The sequence below is a fragment of the Coregonus lavaretus genome (assembly GCF_964263955.1).
Source record: "Coregonus lavaretus genome assembly, contig: HAP1_SCAFFOLD_336, whole genome shotgun sequence".
In the NCBI taxonomy this organism is placed as follows: Eukaryota; Metazoa; Chordata; class Actinopteri; order Salmoniformes; family Salmonidae; genus Coregonus; species Coregonus lavaretus.
In genome coordinates, this window is record NW_028162029.1 from 50,490 (window position 1) to 72,500 (window position 22,011).

The 22,011-nt window shown below is 45.6% G+C and overlaps 1 protein-coding gene across 1 annotated transcript; it reads right to left on the bottom strand.

Moving 5' to 3' along the window:
- Positions 1 to 130: 130 nt before the first annotated feature.
- LOC311119739 (uncharacterized protein) lies at positions 131 to 13,133 on the bottom strand. Its single transcript, XM_084194401.1, has 6 exons — positions 12,821 to 13,133; positions 5,576 to 5,677; positions 5,029 to 5,292; positions 4,680 to 4,816; positions 4,463 to 4,572; positions 131 to 340 (listed from the first exon to the last, which is right to left on the bottom strand). The coding sequence occupies exons 1-6, from the start codon at positions 12,966 to 12,968 to the stop codon at positions 208 to 210; spliced, it is 894 nt and encodes a 297-aa protein (XP_084050527.1). The 5' UTR covers positions 12,969 to 13,133; the 3' UTR covers positions 131 to 207.
- Positions 13,134 to 22,011: the final 8,878 nt, after the last annotated feature.

Genomic DNA, 22,011 nt, shown 5'->3' on the forward strand with positions numbered 1-22,011 from the left:
TGGACATAAACATTACACAGCAAGTAGGAAATCACAAATTCAACATTGAGTGGTTTGGAAGGAATCACTGGCTAACTGCAAGTGATGCAAATCAATCACTATTTTGTTTTGCCTGCCTGCTATTCGGTGGAGAGGGTGTTTGGTACAAGTCTGGGTTTAAGGATTTAAAACATCTGTCTGAAATGGTCTCTAGCAGTACAGAGAATCCTATTTCTCACAGATCCATCTGTATTGATAGGAACAGACATAGTCCCACCATTCTCCTGAGTCTGATGACTGGGAGTAGAAATACGCACAGTTCTCGTACACACCACCATTAGGATCTCCACTGTACCAGTACCTGTAGAAGAAACAACACATAGAATCAGGCTGTCCACTGTTCCAATACCTGTAGAAGAAACAACACATAGAATCAGGCTGTCCACTGTACCAGTACCTGTAGAAGAAACAACACATATAATCAGGCTCTCCACTGTTCCAATACCTGTAGAGGAAACAACACATAGAATCAGGCTGTCCACTGTTCCAATACCTATAGAAGAAACAACAGATAGAATCAGGCTGTCCACTGTTCCAATACCTGTAGAAGAAACAACACATAGAATCAGGCTGTCCACTGTTCCAGTACCTGTAGAAGAAACAACAGATAGAATCAGGCTGTCCACTGTTCCAATACCTGTAGAAGAAACAACACATAGAATCAGGCTGTCCACTGTTCCAGTACCTGTAGAAGAAACAACACATAGAATCAGGCTGTCCACTGTTCCTGTACCTTTAGAAGAAACAACACATAGAATCAGGCTGTCCACTGTTCCAATACCTGTAGAAGAAACAACACATGGAATCAGGCTGTCCACTGTTCCAATACCTGTAGAAGAAACAACACATGGAATCAGGCTGTCCACTGTTCCAATACCTGTAGAAGAAACAACACATAGAATCAGGCTGTCCACTGTTCCAATACCTGTAGAAGAAACAACACATAGAATCAGGCTGTCCACTGTTCCAATACCTGTAGAAGAAACAACACATAGAATCAGGCGGTCCACTGTTCCAATACCTGTAGAAGAAACAACACATAGAATCAGGCTGTCCACTGTTCCAATACCTGTAGAAGAAACAACACATAAAATCAGGCTGTCCACTGTACCAGTACCTGTAGAAGAAACAACACATAGAATCAGGCTGTCCACTGTTCCAATACCTGTAGAAGAAACAACACATAGAATCAGGCTGTCCACTGTTCCAGTACCTGTAGAAGAAACAACACATAGAATCAGGCTGTCCACTGTTCCAATACCTGTAGAAGAAACAACACATAGAATCAGGCTGTCCACTGTTCCAGTACCTGTATAAGAAACAACACATATAATCAGGCTCTCCACTGTTCCAATACCTGTAGAAGAAACAACACATAGAATCAGGCTGTCCACTGTTCCTGTACCTGTAGAAGAAACAACACATAGAATCAGGCTGTCCACTGTTCCAATACCTGTAGAGGAAACAACACATAGAATCAGGCTGTCCACTGTTCCAATACCTGTAGAAGAAACAACACATAGAATCAGGCTGTCCACTGTTCCAATACCTGTAGAAGAAACAACACATAGAATCAGGCTGTCCACTGTTCCAATACCTGTAGAAGAAACAACACATAGAATCAGGCTGTCCACTGTTCCAATACCTGTAGAGGAAACAACACATAGAATCAGGCTGTCCACTGTTCCAATACCTGTAGAAGAAACAACACATAGAAAAGGCTGTCCACTGTTCCAATACCTGTAGAAGAAACAACACATAGAATCAGGCTATCCACTGTTCCAATACCTGTAGAAGAAACAACACATAGAATCAGGCTGTCCACTGTTCCAATACCTGTAGAAGAAACAACACATAGAATCAGGCTGTCCACTGTTCCAATACCTGTAGAAGAAACAACACATAGAATCAAGCGGTCCACTGTTCCAGTACCTGTAGAAGAAACAACACATGGAATCAGGCTGTCCACTGTTCCAATACCTGTAGAAGAAACAACACATAGAAAAGGCTGTCCAGTGTTCCAATACCTGTAGAAGAAACAACACATAGAATCAGGCTGTCCACTGTTCCAGTACCTGTAGAAGAAACAACACATAGAATCAGGCTGTCCACTGTTCCAATACCTGTAGAAGAAACAACACATTGAATCAGGCTGTCCACTGTTCCAGTACCTGTATAAGAAACAACACATAGAATCAGGCTCTCCACTGTTCCAATACCTGTAGAAGAAACAACACATAGAATCAGGCTGTCCACTGTTCCAATACCTGTAGAAGAAACAACACATAGAATCAGGCTGTCCACTGTTCCAATACATGTAGAAGAAACAACACATAGAATCAGGCTGTCCACTGTTCCAATACCTGTAGAGGAAACAACACATAGAATCAGGCTGTCCACTGTTCCAATACCTGTAGAAGAAACAACACATAGAAAAGGCTGTCCACTGTTCCAATACCTGTAGAAGAAACAACACATAGAATCAGGCTGTCCACTGTTCCAATACCTGTAGAAGAAACAACACATAGAATCAGGCTGTCCACTGTTCCAATACCTGTAGAAGAAACAACACATAGAATCAGGCTGTCCACTGTTCCTGTACCTGTAGAAGAAACAACACATAGAATCAGGCTGTCCACTGTTCCAATACCTGTAGAGGAAACAACACATAGAATCAGGCTGTCCACTGTTCCAATACCTGTAGAAGAAACAACACATAGAATCAGGCTGTCCACTGTTCCAATACCTGTAGAAGAAACAACACATAGAATCAGGCTGTCCACTGTTCCAATACCTGTAGAAGAAACAACACATAGAATCAGGCTGTCCACTGTTCCAATACCTGTAGAGGAAACAGCACATAGAATCAGGCTGTCCACTGTTCCAATACCTGTAGAAGAAACAACACATAGAAAAGGCTGTCCACTGTTCCAATACCTGTAGAAGAAACAACACATAGAATCAGGCTATCCACTGTTCCAATACCTGTAGAAGAAACAACACATAGAATCAGGCTGTCCACTGTTCCAATACCTGTAGAAGAAACAACACATAGAATCAGGCTGTCCACTGTTCCAATACCTGTAGAAGAAACAACACATAGAATCAAGCGGTCCACTGTTCCAGTACCTGTAGAAGAAACAACACATGGAATCAGGCTGTCCACTGTTCCAATACCTGTAGAAGAAACAACACATAGAAAAGGCTGTCCAGTGTTCCAATACCTGTAGAAGAAACAACACATAGAATCAGGCTGTCCACTGTTCCAGTACCTGTAGAAGAAACAACACATAGAATCAGGCTGTCCACTGTTCCAATACCTGTAGAAGAAACAACACATTGAATCAGGCTGTCCACTGTTCCAGTACCTGTATAAGAAACAACACATAGAATCAGGCTCTCCACTGTTCCAATACCTGTAGAAGAAACAACACATAGAATCAGGCTGTCCACTGTTCCAATACCTGTAGAAGAAACAACACATAGAATCAGGCTGTCCACTGTTCCAATACCTGTAGAAGAAACAACACATAGAATCATGCTGTCCACTGTTCCAATACCTGTAGAGGAAACAACACATAGAATCAGGCTGTCCACTGTTCCAATACCTGTAGAAGAAACAACACATAGAAAAGGCTGTCCACTGTTCCAATACCTGTAGAAGAAACAACACATAGAATCAGGCTGTCCACTGTTCCAATACCTGTAGAAGAAACAACACATAGAATCAGGCTGTCCACTGTTCCAATACCTGTAGAAGAAACAACACATAGAAAAGGCTGTCCACTGTTCCAATACCTGTAGAAGAAACAACACATAGAATCAAGCTGTCCACTGTTCCAGTACCTGTAGAAGAAACAACACATAGAATCAGGCTGTCCACTGTTCCAATACCTGTAGAAGAAACATATCGAATAAGGCTGTCCACTGTTCCAATACCTGTAGAAGAAACAACACATAGAATCAGGCTGTCCACTGTTCCTGTACCTGTAGAAGAAACAACACATAGAATCAGGCTCTCCACTGTTCCAATACCTGTAGAAGAAACAACACATAGAATCAGGCTGTCCACTGTTCCAATACCTGTAGAAGAAACAACACATAGAATCAGACAGTCCACTGTTCCAATACCTGTAGAAGAAACAACACATAGAATCAGGCTGTCCACTGTTCCAATACCTGTAGAAGAAACAACACATAGAATCAAGCTGTCCACTGTTCCAGTACCTGTAGAAGAAACAACACATAGAATCAGGCTGTCCACTGTTCCAGTACCTGTAGAAGAAACAACACATAGAATCAGGCTGTCCACTGTTCCAATACCTGTAGTAGAAACAACACATATAATCAGGCTGTCCACTCTCAGAGCCTACTACTCCAGACAGTGATTTCATGGTAACACAGAACTCATTAAATGTCTTACGTTGTGGTCAGTGGTGTGTCGTCCACCCATTTCCAGGTCCCCTCAGTAACAGAGTCAGTCAGACCAATCCAGACATAGTTCTTCACTCCACATAACCAATTGACAAATGTCTGTAGTTGTGGGAGAGAGACAACATTATTAATACTTAGCCATTACCTCTCTCTCTCTCTCTGTATCGCTCTCTTCTACACACACACACACACACACACACACACACCTGTTTGTCTTGGCTGTTGATGATCACCAGGTCTGCTCCTCTATCTCTGCAGTCCTGTCTGCTCTTCTCCCAGGTGTTCTTCTTAGTAGAGATGTAGTAACAACTGCTACCAAGCTTCTTCCATCCTTGAGGACACTCTTTAAGTTGAAAATGTCTCGCTTTAGTCACTTTAATATCACATTGAATTAAGTCTCAATCTAACACTTGAGGAAGACAGGGCACTAACTAATGGTCGGTTTGGAAGTCATAGATTTTTCCTTTAATGTAAGTTGAATTGCCTGTTTGTAAGTGGCATGTGAACTGATACAGAGACTGTCAAACAGAACAGTCATTAGACAATTTCCCTCACCTTTCTCAACCAAAGATTGTTTCAGACGTTCTGTCTCTTTCTGTAGCTGGTCTCTCTCTTTGGTCAGGGTGTTGTAGCTGGTCTGTAGCTGGTCTCTCTCTTTGGTCAGGGTGTTGTAGCTGGTCTGTAACTGGTCTCTCTCTGTAGTCAGGGTGTTGTTGCTGGTCTGTAGCTGGTCTCTCTCTTCAGTCAGGTTGTTGCCGCTGGTCTGTAACTGGTCTCTCTCTTTGGTCAGGGTGTTGGATCTGGTTAATTGGTTTCGCTCTGTGAAATAATACCATCAACGACCAAGGTAACAGTGGAAAAGTTAATCTATCATTACCAGGGTTGGGTTCAATTGCATTTCAATTCAAGTCTATTCAGGAAGTACACTGGATTTCCAAGTCCAATTCTCTTCAATATTTTTCAATGAGGACAATGTGGAATTGGAATTGGAATTTGGTGTACTTTCTGAATTGAATTGAATGGATTTTAAATGGAATTGATCCCTGATCATTACACCACTGATGATTAAGAGAAAGTTTGATTGAGAACATATCAAACTCACGGTAGAGCAACAGGCCTATGATCCCAGCCAATAGGAGAACACACAGCAGACCCAGACTCACTGCAGCAGCTCCAGAGTATCTCTTCCACCACTGATAAAACACTGAAGCACAAATTATTACCATAAGAACTTGCTCTTTATCAGCGTAGTATTTGCATCTACTTTTGTGTCCATTTGCTCTTTGTAAACAACAGGTGTAGGCTAATAGTGAAATGACTTACGGGTCCTTCTCCAACAATGCAGAGTTAAAGATACAACATTTAAAATAGTGATACAAGGAACAGAGAAGATGTCACGGTTTCGGCCGAGGCTGCTCCTTCTCCTTGTTCGGGCAGGTTTCGGTGGTCGTCTTCTCCGGAGTACTAGCTGCCACCGTTCTATGTTTCTATGTTTGACTGGTTTTGTCTGTTTTGTTACACCTGTTCCTTGTTAGTGTTCATTATGCGTCCTATTTAGTTCTCTTGAGTTTGGTCAGGTGTTGTGTGTAATTGTTCGATGTCACGTGTTGTGTTAGTTCGTTGTTCTGTTCTCTCTGTATATTTTCGTTAGAGAGAGTCCCGCACTTTGTGCGCCTTTATTTTGTACTTTACCATTGTGCGTAAAGTTTGCCTGTTGCCTGTTGCCGTGGTTTACTTGTTCTTTGGACTTCACTAAAGACGTCTGTTCGAAACCTCTGTGTGTCCTGCGTGTGATTCTACGCTACCTCTACACTCAACCCTGACATAATTACACACCATTACAATGGAATCAGCAGGAGCAACCGCACCCACGGAGATCATCGAGGAGCGCCTTCGTGGACAGGAGGACAGGATTAACCAAATCGGGCACGCTCTGGACAGAGTTATGAACACCCTCCATCGATGGGAGACCAGCGGGGTACCCACACCCCCACCTACCACACCATCACCATCGGTCAGCCCGCCTGTCCAACTTCCGGAACCCAGTGGGATTCGGCTCTCGCTCCCGAGGGCGTACGACGGCACCGCTGCCGGGTGTCAGGGGTTCCTGTTGCAAGTTGAACTCTACCTCGCCACTGTACACCCGGCGCCCTCGGGACACGAGAGCGTTTCCGCCCTCATCTCCTGTCTCACCGGCAAGGCGTTGGAGTGGGCCAATGCCGAATGGAGGAGAATAGACGCCGCAACTATCACCTATGCGGAGTTCTCCCGCCACTTCCGTGCAGTGTTTGACCATCCACCGGAGGGGAAGGCGGCGGGGGAGCGTCTATTCTACCTCCGGCAGGGGATGAGGAGCGCTCAGGAGTTTGCACTGGAGTTCCGGACTCTAGCGGCAGATGCAGGGTGGAATGAGCGGGCACTCATAGATCACTTCCGCTGCAGCCTCCGGGAGGACGTCCGTAGAGAGTTGGCGTGCAGGGATACCACGCTTTCGTTTGACCAATTGGTTGACATGGCCATTCGGCTGGACACCCTGCTCGCCACACGCGGGCGTCCCGGGTGGGGGTCGCCCATTCCCCCCTCCAGCACCTCCGAGCAGAGCCCTATGGAGCTCGGAGGTGCTGGCGCTAGAGAACGGAGGAGAAGGAGCCCGAGGGGGGCCGTCCCCTGCACCAACTGTGGCCGTGGAGGGCACACCGCGGCTAGGTGCTGGGGAGGGTCTCCTGGTGGAAGAGAAGGCAGGCCACACATTGGGGAGTCCTCCCAGGTGAGTAGGCGCCCCACTTACCCAGAGCTTTCTGTCGTACACATAACCATACCTGTTTGTTTTCCACAGGTTGCACCTCGTTCCCAGCATAAGGCGCTAGTAGATTCAGGCGCAGCTGGGAATTTTGTAGATCGCAAATTCTGTGTAGAGTTAGGGATCCCTCTCCTTCCGGTAAATAATCCTTTCCCTGTACATGCCCTAGACAGCCGTCCGTTAGGATCCGGGTTGATTAGGGAGGTCACAGTGCCACTTAGGATGGAGACGCAGGGGGGTCATGAGGAGACGATTCAGCTCTATCTGATCGACTCTCCTGCGTATCCGGTGGTGCTGGGGCTTCCCTGGTTGATTACACATGATCCTACTATTTCAGTGTGAGGGGCTATGTCTGGGTGTTTCCGTAGGGGCGACCTCGGTGGAGAGTCCGAACCAAATGCCCGCAATGCACATTCCCCCCGAGTATGAGGATTTGGCACTTGTGTTTAGCAAGACGAGAGCGGCGCGATTGCCGCCTCATAGACAGGGGGATTGTGCGATAGACCTCCAGGCAGGAGCTGCGCTCCCACGGAGCCATGTGTATCCTTTGTCACAAGAGGAGAAGAGGGCGATGGAGACATACATTGCCGAGTCTCTGAGACAGGGATACATACGGCCCTCCACTTCACCCGCGTCCTCTAGCTTCTTTTTTGTGAAGAAAAAGGATGGAGGTTTGCGCCCGTGTATTGATTACCGCGGTCTCAATCAGATTACTGTGAAATATAGTTATCCACTCCCTCTGATTGCGACTATGACGGAGTCATTACACGGGGCACGGTTCTTCACAAAATTGGACCTCAGGAGCGCATATAACTTGGTGCGCATTAGAGAGGGCGATGAATGGAAGACAGCATTTAGTACTACCTCCGGTCATTACGAGTATCTCGTTATGCCATACGGGTTAATGAATGCTCCATCAGTCTTCCAATCCTTTGTAGATGAGATTTTCCGGGACATGCAGGGGCAGGGAGTAGTCGTGTACATAGACGATATTCTGGTGTACAGTTCTACCCGAGCCGAGCATGTAGCCCTGGTGCGCCGAGTGTTGAGGAGGCTGTTGGAGCATGACCTGTATGTCAAGGCAGAGAAATGACTGTTCTTCCAGGAGTCGGTCTCCTTTTTGGGATATCAGTTGTCTGCGTCAGGGGTGAAGATGGAGGTTGACCGTGTGTCAGCCGTGCGTAATTGGCAAACCCCAACCACGGTTAAAGAGGTGCAGCAGTTCTTGGGTTTTGCGAATTACTACCGGAGGTTTATCCGGGGTTTTGGACAGGTGGCAGCTCCCATAACGTCCCTTCTGAAGGGGGGTCCGGTGCGCTTGCGGTGGTCAGCTGAGGCGGACAGGGCTTTTGGGAGACTGAAGGACCTGTTTACCTCGGCTCCGGTGCTGGCGCACCCGGATCCCGCTTTACCATTCCAAGTGGAGGTGGACGCGTCTGAAGCCGGTATCGGGGCCGTTCTCTCACAACGGTCCGGCACACCACCTAAACTCCGCCCCTGTGCTTTTTATTCGAAAAAGCTCAGTCCGGCGGAGCATAATTATGACGTAGGGGACAGGGAGCTGTTAGCCGTGGTACAAGCCCTAAAGGTGTGGAGGCATTGGCTTGAGGGGGCTCAACACCCTTTTCTCATTTTGATTGACCACCGTAACCTGGAATACATTCGGGCAGCTAGGAGACTGAATCCTCGCCAGGCTCGGTGGACTATGTTTCTAGCCCGGTTCGTGTTTAAGATCACTTACATCCCTGGGTCCCAGAACGGGAAGGCAGATGCCCTGTCTCGGCGGTATGACACGGAGGAGAGGTCCGTTGAGCCCACTCCCATACTACCTAAGTCTTGTCTGGTGGCACCGGTGGTATGGGAGGTCGATACGGAGATCGAGCGGGCGTTACACACCGACCCTAGCCCTCCACAGTGTCCGGTGGGTCAGACGTACGTCCCGCTCGAGGTCCGGGATCGACTCATTTATTGGGCTCACACGTCACCCTCCTCTGGGCATCCAGGTATTGGCCGGACAGTGCACTGCCTTAGCACAAAGTACTGGTGGCCAACGTTAGCCATGGATGTGAGGATTTATGTCTCCTCCTGCTCGGTGTGTGCCCAGTGTAAGGCGCCCAGACACTTGCCCAGGGGTAAGTTACAATCCCTGCCCGTTCCACAACGACCCTGGTCTCACCTCTCGGTGGATTTTGTTACAGACCTTCCCCCCTCACAGGGGAATACCACCATCCTGGTCGTTGTGGATCGGTTCTCGAAGGCCTGTCGTCTCCTTCCCATGCCGGGTCTTCCTACTGCCCTACAGACCGCTGAGGCTCTATTTACCCACGTCTTCCGGCATTACGGGGTACCCGAGGATATAGTGTCTGATCGAGGCCCCCAGTTTATCTCCAGAGTCTGGAGAGCGTTTATGGAACGGTTGGGGGTTTCGGTGAGCCTTACCTCGGGTTACCACCCGGAGAGTAATGGGCAGGTCGAACGTGTCAACCAGGATGTGGGTAGGTTTCTGAGGTCGTATTGCCAGGGCCGGCCGGAGGAGTGGGCGAGATATGTTCCCTGGGCCGAGATGGCACAGAACTCTCTCCGCCACTCCTCCACTAAACTAACCCCTTTCCAGTGTGTGTTAGGGTACCAGCCGGTTCTGGCACCTTGGCATGAGAGCCAGATCGAGATAGAAGAGACTCCTCCGCCCCCGTTGGACATCAAGGGGGCTCCGGCGTACACTGTTCGGTCCATCCTAGATTCGAGACGCCGGATGGGGGGTCTCCAATATCTCGTGGAGTGGGAGGGGTACGGCCCGGAGGAGCGGTGCTGGGTGCCGAGGAGGGACATCCTAGACCCGTCTCTTCTGACCGAGTTCCATCGTGGTCATCCCACGCGCCCTGCTCCGCGTCTTCCTGGTCGTCCCCGAGGCCGGGGTCGGCGCACGGCTGGAGCCGCGCGTCAAGGGGGGGGTACTGTCACGGTTTCGGCCGAGGCTGCTCCTTCTCCTTGTTCGGGCAGGCTTCGGTGGTCATCTTCTCCGGAGTACTAGCTGCCACCGTTCTATGTTTCTATGTTTGACTGGTTTTGTCTGTTTTGTTACACCTGTTCCTTGTTAGTGTTCATTATGCGTCCTATTTAGTTCTCTTGAGTTTGGTCAGGTGTTGTGTGTAATTGTTCGATGTCACGTGTTGTGTTAGTTCGTTGTTCTGTTCTCTCTGTATATTTTTGTTAGAGAAAGTCCCGCACTTTGTGCGCCTTTATTTTGTACTTTACCATTGTGCGTAAAGTTCGCCTGTTGCCTGTTGCCGTGGTTGACTTGTTCTTTGGACTTCACTAAAGACGTCTGTTCGAAACCTCTGTGTGTCCTGCGTGTGATTCTACGCTACCTCTACACTCAACCCTGACAGAAGAATAACAGGTCAAAATAAGTCTAGTAGTGCAGTAGTGTAGTATTGTATATTACAGTGCATTCGGAAAGCATTCAAACCCCTTGACTTTTCCCACATTTTCTTATGTTACAGCCTTATTCTAAAATGTATTTTTTTTTTTTATTAAAAATCATCAATCTACACACAATACCCTGTAATGATAAAGCAAAAACCGTTTTTTTAAATGTTTGCAAATTTATAATTTATAAAAATATGAAATATTACATTTACATAAGTATTCATACCCTATACTCAGTACTTTGTTGAAGCACTTTTGGCAGCGATTACAGCCTCGAGTCTTCTTGGGTATGACGCTACAAGCTTGGCACACCTGTATTTGGGGAGTTTCTCCCAGTCCTCTCTGCAGATCCTCTCAAGCTCTGTCAGGTTGGATGGGGAGCGTCACTGCACAGCTATTTTCAGATCTCTCCAGAGATATTCGATCAGGTTCAAGTCCGGGCTCTGGCTGGGCCACTCAAGGACATTCAAGACTTGTCCAGAAGACACTCATATGTTGTCTTGGCTGTGTGCTTAGGGTCGTTGTCCTGTTGGAATGTGAACCTTCGCCACAGTCTGAGGTCCTGAGTGCTCTGTAGCAGGTTTTCATCAAGGATCTCTCTGTACTTTGCTCCTTTCATCTTTCCCTCGATCCTGACTAGTCTCCCAGTCCCTGCCACTGAAACCCCCCCATGTATTTATCCCCTTATTTTAGGCACTAAACTATCTCCATATATACTTCCATAAATGTTTTAAACTGGTTCCGGGGACCTTCAGAGTCTTGTGAGGCTTGTGGACGTCCTAAATGGAGAACCCCATCACATTTGTGAGTCTCATCTTTCAATAGAGTGGTTTTAATAGTTTGTAGGCCAAACCGTTCGGACGCTACATACGATTTTGTGAGAGGACCGATTTTCAGGATGTCTCATGGTCTGAAAAACACCGCTTTAGCTCTGCCACCTTCAACTGCAGATGCGGAAGGGCGATATCGGTGGATGTAATGAATTGAGACGCAGCCCACGCTAAAAAACATATATTTTTCTTAAACTAACGGATTTTGATGGGGATTTTTGTACTATGTTAATTAGATTTTCGCGAGGCGCGACCATTGTAGGCTAAGGGTTAACATGATTTTTGAATGACTACCTCATCTCTGTACCCCACACATACAATTATCTGTAAGGTCCCTCAGTCAAGCAGTGAATTTCAAACACATTTTCAATCACAAAGACCTGGGTGGTTTTCCAATGCCTCGCAAAGAAGGGCACCTTTTGGTAGATGGGTACAAAAAAAAGCAACCAGTCTCTACAAAGCTACAGGCCTCCTTTCAAACTAAGTTGCTAGAAAGGAAGGAAACAGCTCAGGGATTTCACCATGAGGCCAATGATGACTTTAAAACAGTTACAGAGTTTAATGGCTGTGATAGGAGAGAACTGAGGATGGATCAACATTGTAGTTACTCCACAATACTAACCTAAATGACAGAGTGAAAAGGAAGCTTGTACAGAATACAAATATTCCAAAACATGTTTGCAACAGCAAATAATGTTGCAAAGCAATTCACTTTTTGTCCTTAATAAAAAGTGTTATGTTTGGGGCAAATCCAATACAACACATTACTGAGTCCCACTCTCCATATTTTCAATCATAGCGGTGGCTACGTCATGTTATGGATATGCGTGTAATCGTAAAATCCTAGAGGAAAATCTGGTTCAGTCTGCTTTCCACCAGACACTAGGAGATGAGTTTGCAGTTACAGTTTTGACTTAAATCTGTTTGAAAATCTCTGGCAAGACTTGGAAATGGTTGTCTAGCAATGATCAACAAACAATTTGACAGAGCTTATTGAATTTTGAAAATAATAATGTGCAAATATTGGACAGTCCAGGTGTACAAAGCACTTAGAGAAATATTTCTGTATTCATGTGTGTGTGGGCATATGTCGTGTGTGTGCGTGTGTGTGTATGTGTGTGTGTGTGTGTGTGTGTGTGTGTGTGTGTGTGTGTGTGTGTGTGTGTGTGTGTGTGTGTGTGTGTGTGTGTGTGTGTGTGTGTGTGTGTGTGTGTGTGTGTGTGTGTGTGTGTGTGTTGGGGTATACGTATGTGTCAGTATCAAGCACTATACCAGGACAAACTGTTACCTGATGGTTGATCACCAACTCCATCCTTCTTGCAGGGCTTGATGGGTGTTTCGTTGCTGTATATACAATCATCAATATCCATGGTCTTTATTTCATTAGGTTTTTTGCCTTTAAATCCATCTCTGTTTTCATAGATTGCCTCTGACATCTTTACAGACTTGTGCTCAAATGCAGTAACTTCTACTCTTGTAACTTCTACTGTTGTAACTTCTACTGTTGTAACTTCTACTCTTGTAACTTCTACTCTTGTAACTTCTACTCTTGTAACTTCTACTCTTGTAACTTCTATTGTTCTACTACTTCTACTTATTTAACTATGCTGTCTCCTGTGTGACATTGGCACCAGAGTGAAGAGTTATTCAGAGATGTTTACTCACACTTCTCCTTTCTTCTTCCGGGGAGGGAGAGAGTGAGTGAGGGAGGGAGGTCTAAATGTCTAAGGTTTTCACAAATATTTTCTTTCTCTCTCCATCTCTCTCCTTCCATATATGTCTTTATGTGTCTCTCTCTGTATCTCCCTCTCTCTCCCCCCACTCTTGTCTGTTTGTCTGTTTGTGATGAACTGCAGATAGTTAGATGCAAGACTGTGTATTGCAAAAAATTACTGCGCGTGTGCACAGGTGTTCTTCACACTGCTGCAACGTGATAGCTGCAGGACCTAAACAGCTTAGTCTGACGCTTCACACACATTTCACCTTGAACACCATCGATGGCCATGTAGACATATTTTAATCTATGCTGTCTCAGTGAGAAGAGTTATTCAGAGATATGTGTTAGAATGTATGTCTGCATCTTTCTCAGAGGTTTTAGAGCGGCGATATCATTCACACCATTTGAAACTCTGGCGGTCCACTTCCTTTTAAACTTTAACTGAGACTCTGATATGATGTTGCCACCAGCAGCAGGATCAACAGTAGATAGATTAATGCAAGACGGTGAACTCACAAAGAATAACTGCTGTCTCCTGTGTGACATTGACACCAGAGAGAATAGTTATTCAGAGATGACTCTGTCTATCTACGGTCTACATTTACTCTCACTTCCTCTTCCTCATTCTCTATCTACATCAAAACAACGCACTGCACACTACTCTAACATCTCCCTGTTTATCAGAGGACTGTATGGTGTCACAGAAGTGTAGAAGTGTGAATGGGTGTGACAACAGCTCTGTGTGGGAGTCAGCGTGTCACATGCTTCTTACTGGAAAAAAGGCAAATTACTTACTGGAAATTGCATGTTGATCATTTGCATAAGACTCCCATTGACCCCCACATCTCTGGATGGTTAACATTACCATTTGTGGCAGTGTGTATTGACCTCAGAACACCGGTTCACCACCTCAGGACACCAGTTCACCACCTCAGAACACCGGTTCACCACCTCAGGACACCGGTTCACCACGTCAGAACACCGGTTCACCACCTCAGAACACCAGTTCACCACTGTTAGTTATTGATCCTGTCATCAGATAGTGGACAATTAGTTACTGATCCTGTCATCAGATAGTGGACAGTTAGTTATTGATCCTGTCATCAGATAGTGGACAGTTAGTTATTGATCCTGTCATCAGATAGTGGACAGTTACTTATTGATCCTGTCATCAGATAGTGGACAGTTAGTTATTGATCCTGTCATCAGATAGTGGACAGTTAGTTATTGATCCTGTCATCAGATAGTGGACAGTTACTTATTGATCCTGTCATCAGATAGTGGAAAGTTAGTTATTAATCCTGTCATCAGATAGTGGACAGTTAGTTATTGATCCTGTCATCAGATAGTGGACAGTTAGTTATTGATCCTGTCATCAGATAGTGGACAGTTAGTTATTGATCCTGTCATCAGATAGTGGACAGTTAGTTATTGATCTTGTCATCAGATAGTGGACAGTTAGTTATTGATCCGAACTTGATGACCTCTCAATGAGTGTGTGTCCTCTCCTCTCCTCTCCTCTCCTCTCCTCTCCTCTCCTCTCCTCTCCTCTCCTCTCCTCTCCTCTCCTCTCCTCTCCTCTCCTCTCTTTCTCCCTCTCTCTCCTCTTCTCTCTTTCTCCTGTGTGTGTGTGTGTGTGTGTGTGTTTGTGTACGTGTGTATGTGTGACTAAATAGGAAAGAGAGAGAGAAAGAGAGAGAGAGGAAGAGGAAGAGGAAGAGGAAGAGGAAGTGAGAAGTTGAAAATGTGTGTGTGTGGTCTTAGCATCCATGTCTCAGTCACATCGTTAGGCTAGCTGTTACCATGGATACACACTCTCAGTCATATCGTTAGGCTAGCTGTTACCATGGATACACACTCTCAGTCATATCGTTAGGCTAGCTGTTACCATGGATACACACTCTCAGTCATATCGTTAGGCTAGCTGTTACCATGGAGACAACTAGTGGGGGTAGAGGGATACACACTCTCAGTCATATCGTTAGGCTAGCTGTTACCATGGAGACAACTATTGGGGGTAGAGGGATACACACTCTCAGTCATATCGTTAGGTTAGCTGTTACCATGGAGACAACTAGTGGGGGTGGAGGGATACACACTCTCAGTCATATCGTTAGGCTAGCTGTTACCATGGAGACAACTAGTGGGAGTGGAGGGATACACACTCTCAGTCATATCGTTAGGCTAGCTGTTACCATGGATACACACTCTCAGTCATATCGTTAGGCTAGCTGTTACCATGGAGACAACTAGTGGGGGTGGAGGGATACACACTCTCAGTCATATCGTTAGGCTAGCTGTTACCATGGATACACACTCTCAGTCATATCGTTAGGCTAGCTGTTACCATGGATACACACTCTCAGTCATATCGTTAGGCTAGCTGTTACCATGGAGACAACTAGTGGGGGTAGAGGGATACACACTCTCAGTCATATCGTTAGGCTAGCTGTTACCATGGAGACAACTAGTGGGGGTAGAGGGATACACACTCTCAGTCATATTGTTAGGCTAGCTGTTACCATGGAGACAACTAGTGGGGGTGGAGGGATACACACTCTCAGTCATATCGTTAGGCTAGCTGTTACCATGGAGACAACTAGTGGGGGTGGAGGGATACAAACTCTCAGTCATATCGTTAGGCTAGCTGTTACCATGGATACACACTCTCAGTCATATCGTTAGGCTAGCTGTTATCATGGAGACAACTAGTGGGGGTGGAGGGATACACACTCTCAGTCATATCGTTAGGCTAGCTGTTACCATGGATACACACTCTCAGTCATATCGTTAGGCTAGCTGTTACCATGGATACACACTCTCAGTCATATCGTTAGGCTAGCTGTTACCATGGATACACACTCTCAATCATATCGTTAGGCTAGCTGTTACCATGGAGACAACTAGTGGGGGTAGAGGGATACACACTCTCAGTCATATTGTTAGGCTAGCTGTTACCATGGAGACAACTAGTGGGGGTGGAGGGATACACACTCTCAGTCATATCGTTAGGCTAGCTGTTACCATGGAGACAACTAGTGGGGGTAGAGGGATACACACTCTCAGTCATATCGTTAGGCTAGCTGTTACCATGGAGACAACTAGTGGGGGTGGAGGGATACACACTCTCAGTCATATCGTTAGGCTAGCTGTTACCATGGAGACAACTAGTGGGGGTGGAGGGATACACACTCTCAGTCATATCGTTAGGCTAGCTGTTACCATGGATACACACTCTCAGTCATATCGTTAGGCTAGCTGTTACCATGGATACACACTCTCAGTCATATCGTTAGGCTAGCTGTTACCATGGATACACTCTCAGTCATATCGTTAGGCTAGCTGTTACCATGGAGGCAACTAGTGGGGGTGGAGGGAAACACACTCTCAGTCATATCGTTAGGCTAGCTGTTACCATGGAGGCAACTAGTGGGGGTGGAGGGATACACACTCTCAGTCATATCGTTAGGCTAGCTGTTACCATGGAGGCAACTAGTGGGGGTAGAGGGATACACACTCTCAATCATATCGTTAGGCTAGCTGTTACCATGGAGGCAACTAGTGGGGGTAGAGGGAAACACACTCTCAGTCATATCGTTAGGCTAGCTGTTACCATGGAGACAACTAGTGGGAGTAGAGGGAAACACACTCTCAGTCATATCGTTAGGCTAGCTGTTACCATGGAGGCAACTAGTGGGGGTAGAGGGAAACACACTCTCAGTCATATCGTTAGGCTAGCTGTTACCATGGAGGCAACTAGTGGGGGTGGAGGGAAACACACTCTCAGTCATATCGTTAGGCTAGCTGTTACCATGGATACACTCTCAGTCATATCGTTAGGCTAGCTGTTACCATGGAGGCAACTAGTGGGGGTGGAGGGAAACACACTCTCAGTCATATCGTTAGGCTAGCTGTTAACATGGAGACAACTAGTGGGGGTGGAGGGATACACACTCTCAGTCATATCGTTAGGCTAGCTGTTACCATGGAGGCAACTAGTGGGGGTGGAGGGAAACACACTCTCAGTCATATCGTTAGGCTAGCTGTTACCATGGAGGCAACTAGTGGGGGTAGAGGGATACACACTCTCAGTCATATCGTTAGGCTAGCTGTTACCATGGAGGCAAATAGTGGGGGTAGAGGGATACACACTCTCAGTCATATCGTTAGGCTAGCTGTTACCATGGATACACACTCTCAGTCATATCGTTAGGCTAGCTGTTACCATGGAGGCAACTAGTGGGGGTAGAGGGAAACACACTCTCAGTCATATCGTTAGGCTAGCTGTTACCATGGAGGCAACTAGTGGGGGTAGAGGGAAACACACTCTCAGTCATATCGTTAGGCTAGCTGTTACCATGGAGGCAACTAGTGGGGGTAGAAGGATACACACTCTCAGTCATATCGTTAGGCTAGCTGTTACCATGGAGGCAACTAGTGGGGGTAGAGGGAAACACACTCTCAGTCATATCGTTAGGCTAGCTGTTACCATGGAGGCAACTAGTGGGGGTGGAGGGAAACACACTCTCAGTCATATCGTTAGGCTAGCTGTTACCATGGAGGCAACTAGTGGGGGTGGAGGGAAACACACTCTCAGTCATATCGTTAGGCTAGCTGTTACCATGGAGGCAACTAGTGGGGGTAGAGGGAAACACACTCTCAGTCATATCGTTAGGCTAGCTGTTACCATGGAGGCAACTAGTGGGGGTAGAGGGAAACACACTCTCAGTCATATCGTTAGGCTAGCTGTTACCATGGAGGCAACTAGTGGGGGTAGAGGGAAACACAATCTCAGTCATATCGTTAGGCTAGCTGTTATCATGGAGGCAACTAGTGGGGGTAGAGGGATACACACTCTCAGTCATATCGTTAGGCTAGCTGTTACCATGGAGGCAACTAGTGGGGGTAGAGGGATACACACTCTCAGTCATATCGTTAGGCTAGCTGTTACCATGGATACACACTCTCAGTCATATCGTTAGGCTAGCTGTTACCATGGATACACACTCTCAGTCATATCGTTAGGCTAGCTGTTACCATGGAGGCAACTAGTGGGGGTGGAGGGATACACACTCTCAGTCATATCGTTAGGCTAGCTGTTACCATGGAGGCAACTAGTGGGGGTAGAGGGAAACACACTCTCAGTCATATCGTTAGGCTAGCTGTTACCATGGAGGCAACTAGTGGGGGTGGAGGGAAACACACTCTCAGTCATATCGTTAGGCTAGCTGTTACCATGGAGGCAACTAGTGGGGGTAGAGGGAAACACACTCTCAGTCATATCGTTAGGCTAGCTGTTACCATGGAGGCAACTAGTGGGGGTAGAGGGAAACACACTCTCAGTCATATCGTTAGGCTAGCTGTTACCATGGAGGCAACTAGTGGGGGTGGAGGGAAACACACTCTCAGTCATATCGTTAGGCTAGCTGTTACCATGGATACACACTCTTAGTCATATCGTTAGGCTAGCTGTTACCATGGATACACACTCTCAGTCATATCGTTAGGCTAGCTGTTACCATGGAGGCAACTAGTGGGGGTAGAGGGAAACACACTCTCAGTCATATCGTTAGGCTAGCTGTCATTCTGTGTTTTCACATGCAAATTAAGTGATTGCTTTTGATAAAAAGGCTTTAAATGCCTTCCCAATGAAATCTAGTTAGAAAATTCAAACATGTATTTAATGGAAAAGAGATGTTGTATGTTTCTTGACGATGCATGATGCTGCTTTGTTGACAACATGACCGTGGGGCGCAGATTACTGTTTGATTTGAGAAGGGTGCTCCTCCCTCCCCGCTTTAGCCCAATGACGTGACGGCCCATTGTCCAGTTCAACCCGGGCCAGCGTAATAGATCTCACTTCAATAGCAGGAAACCCTCGGATTAAAAATCAACAAGCCTGGCTCTAGATTACACCTCTAAACACACTTTACATGGTTTGTTTGTTTTGATGAGACATAAAATCACTATAATCCGAGTGTTCATTGTCAGAAGTTGCTTTCATTTCAGTGCATCTAGTTTGTAAACATTTCAACCGTATTAAACGCTAACTTTTTTCAATTCCACAAGAAATGAACACAATTCAGGGCCTCACCTGTTTAGATTTTTTTTTTAAATACACACACACATATATATATATATATATATATATATATATATATATATATATATATATATATATATATATAATAATCATTTATTTAATATTTTTGCCTGTTTTGCATGTTATTTTGGCATTAATTCATGTCACATATCAGTTTGCAAACAATGTAAAAATATATATATTTGAGTTAATGAAGCCGCATATATTTTTACATTTTAGTCATTTAGCAGACGCTCTTATCCAGAGCGACTTACAGTTAGTGAGTCCATACATAATTTTTTTATTTTTCATATTGCCCCCCCATGGGAATCGAACCCACAACCCTGGCGTTGCAAACGCCATGCTCTACCAACTGAGCTACATCCCTGCCAGCCATTCTTTCCCTGGACGACACTGGGCCAATTGTGCGCCGCCCCATGGGTCTCCAGGTCGCGGCCGGCTACGACATGTTCTCTTTCTTGAGTAAGGCAGCTCCTGAATGCAGGTATTTCAGCCTCGCTCAGTGCTTTCTGGGGTGGTGGGGCAGCCAGTGGAATATACAGAGCGTATGCTTTGGTAATGTTCTCTAGTTGCGCCGTGATTGGTTCAGTGTTCTGTCACTCACTATATCACCGCAGAATTTGTATTTATTTTTAATTTAACTAGGCAAATCAGTTAAGAACAAATTATAGATACAAGGTATCGGTGCTCATCGTCATTGGACATAAACATTACACATCAAGTAGGAAATCAGAAATTCAACAATGAGTGGTTTGGAAGGAATCAATGGTTAACTACAAGCGTTGCAAATCAATCGCTATTTTGTTTCGTCCAAGTCTGGGTTTAAAGATTTAAAACATCTGTCTGAAATGGTCTCTAGCAGTACAGAGAATCCTATTTCTCACAGATCCATCTGTATTGATAGGAACAGTCATAGTCCCACCATGCTCCTGTGTCTGATGACCGGGAGTAGAAATACACACAGTTCTCAGCTACACCACCATTAGGCTCTCTACTGTTCCAATACCTGTAGAAGAAACAACACATAGAATCAGGCTGTCCACTGTTCCAATACCTGTAGAAGAAACAACACATAGAATCAGGCTGTCCACTGTTCCAACACCTGTAGAAGAAACAACACATAGAATCAGGCTGTCCACTGTTCCAGTAACTGTAGAAGAAACAACACATAGAATCCGGCTGTCCACTGTTCCAATACCTGTAGAAGAAACAACACATAGAATCAGGCTGTCCACTGTTCCAATACCTGTAGAAGAAACAACACATAGAATCAGGCTGTCCACTGTTCCAATTCCTGTAGAGGAAACAACACATAGAATCAGGCTGTCCACTGTTCCAGTACCTGTAGAAGAAACAACACATAGAATCAGGCTGTCCACTGTTCCAATACCTGTAGAAGAAACAACACATAGAATCAGGCTGTCCACTGTTCCAATACCTGTAGAAGAAACAACACATAGAATCAGGCTGTCCACTGTTCCAATACCAGTATAAGAAACAACACATAGAATCAGGCTGTCCACTGTTCCAATACCTGTAGAAGAAACAACACATATAATCAGGCTGTCCACTGTTCCAATACCTGTTGAAGAAACAACACATAGAATCAGGCTGTCCACTGTTCCAATACCTGTAGAAGAAACAACACATAGAATCAGGCTGTCCACTGTTCCAATACCTGTAGAAGAAACAACACATAGAATCAGGCTGTCCACTGTTCCAATACCTGTAGAAGAAACAACACATAGAATCAGGCTGTCCACTGTTCCTGTACCTGTAGAAGAAACAACACATAGAATCAGGCTGTCCACTGTTCCAATACCTGTAGAAGAAACAACACATGGAATCAGGCTGTCCACTTTTCCAGTACCTGTAGAAGAAACAACACATAGAATCAGGCTGTCCACTGTTCCAGTACCTGTAGAAGAAACAACACATATAATCAGGCTGTCCACTGTTCCAGTACCTGTAGAAGAAACAACACATAGAATCAGGCTGTCCACTGTTCCAATACATGTAGAAGAAAAAACACATAGAACCAGGCTGTCCACTGTTCCAATACCTGTAGAAGAAACAACACATAGAATCAGGCTGTCCACTGTTCCAATACCTGTAGAAGAAACAACACATAGAATCAGGCTGTCCACTGTTCCAACACCTGTAGAAGAAACAAAACATAGAATCAGGCTGTCCACTGTTCCAATACCTGTAGAAGAAACAACACATAGAATCAGGCTGTCCACTTTTCCAGTACCTGTAGAAGAAACAACACATAGAATCAGGCTGTCCACTGTTCCAGTACCTGTAGAAGAAACAACACATAGAATCAGGCTGTCCACTGTTCTAATACCTGTAGAAGAAACAACACATAGAATCAGGCTGTCCACTGTTCCAATACCTGTAGAAGAAACAACATATAGAATCAGGCTGTCCACTGTTCCAACACCTGTAGAAGAAACAACACATATAATCAGGCTGTCCACTGTTCTAATACCTGTAGAAGAAACAACACATAGAATCAGGCTGTCCACTGTTCCAGTACCTGTAGAAGAAACAACACATAGAATCAGGCTGTCCACTGTTCTAATACCTGTAGAAGAAACAACACATAGAATCAGGCTGTCCACTGTTCCAATACCTGTAGAAGAAACAACATATA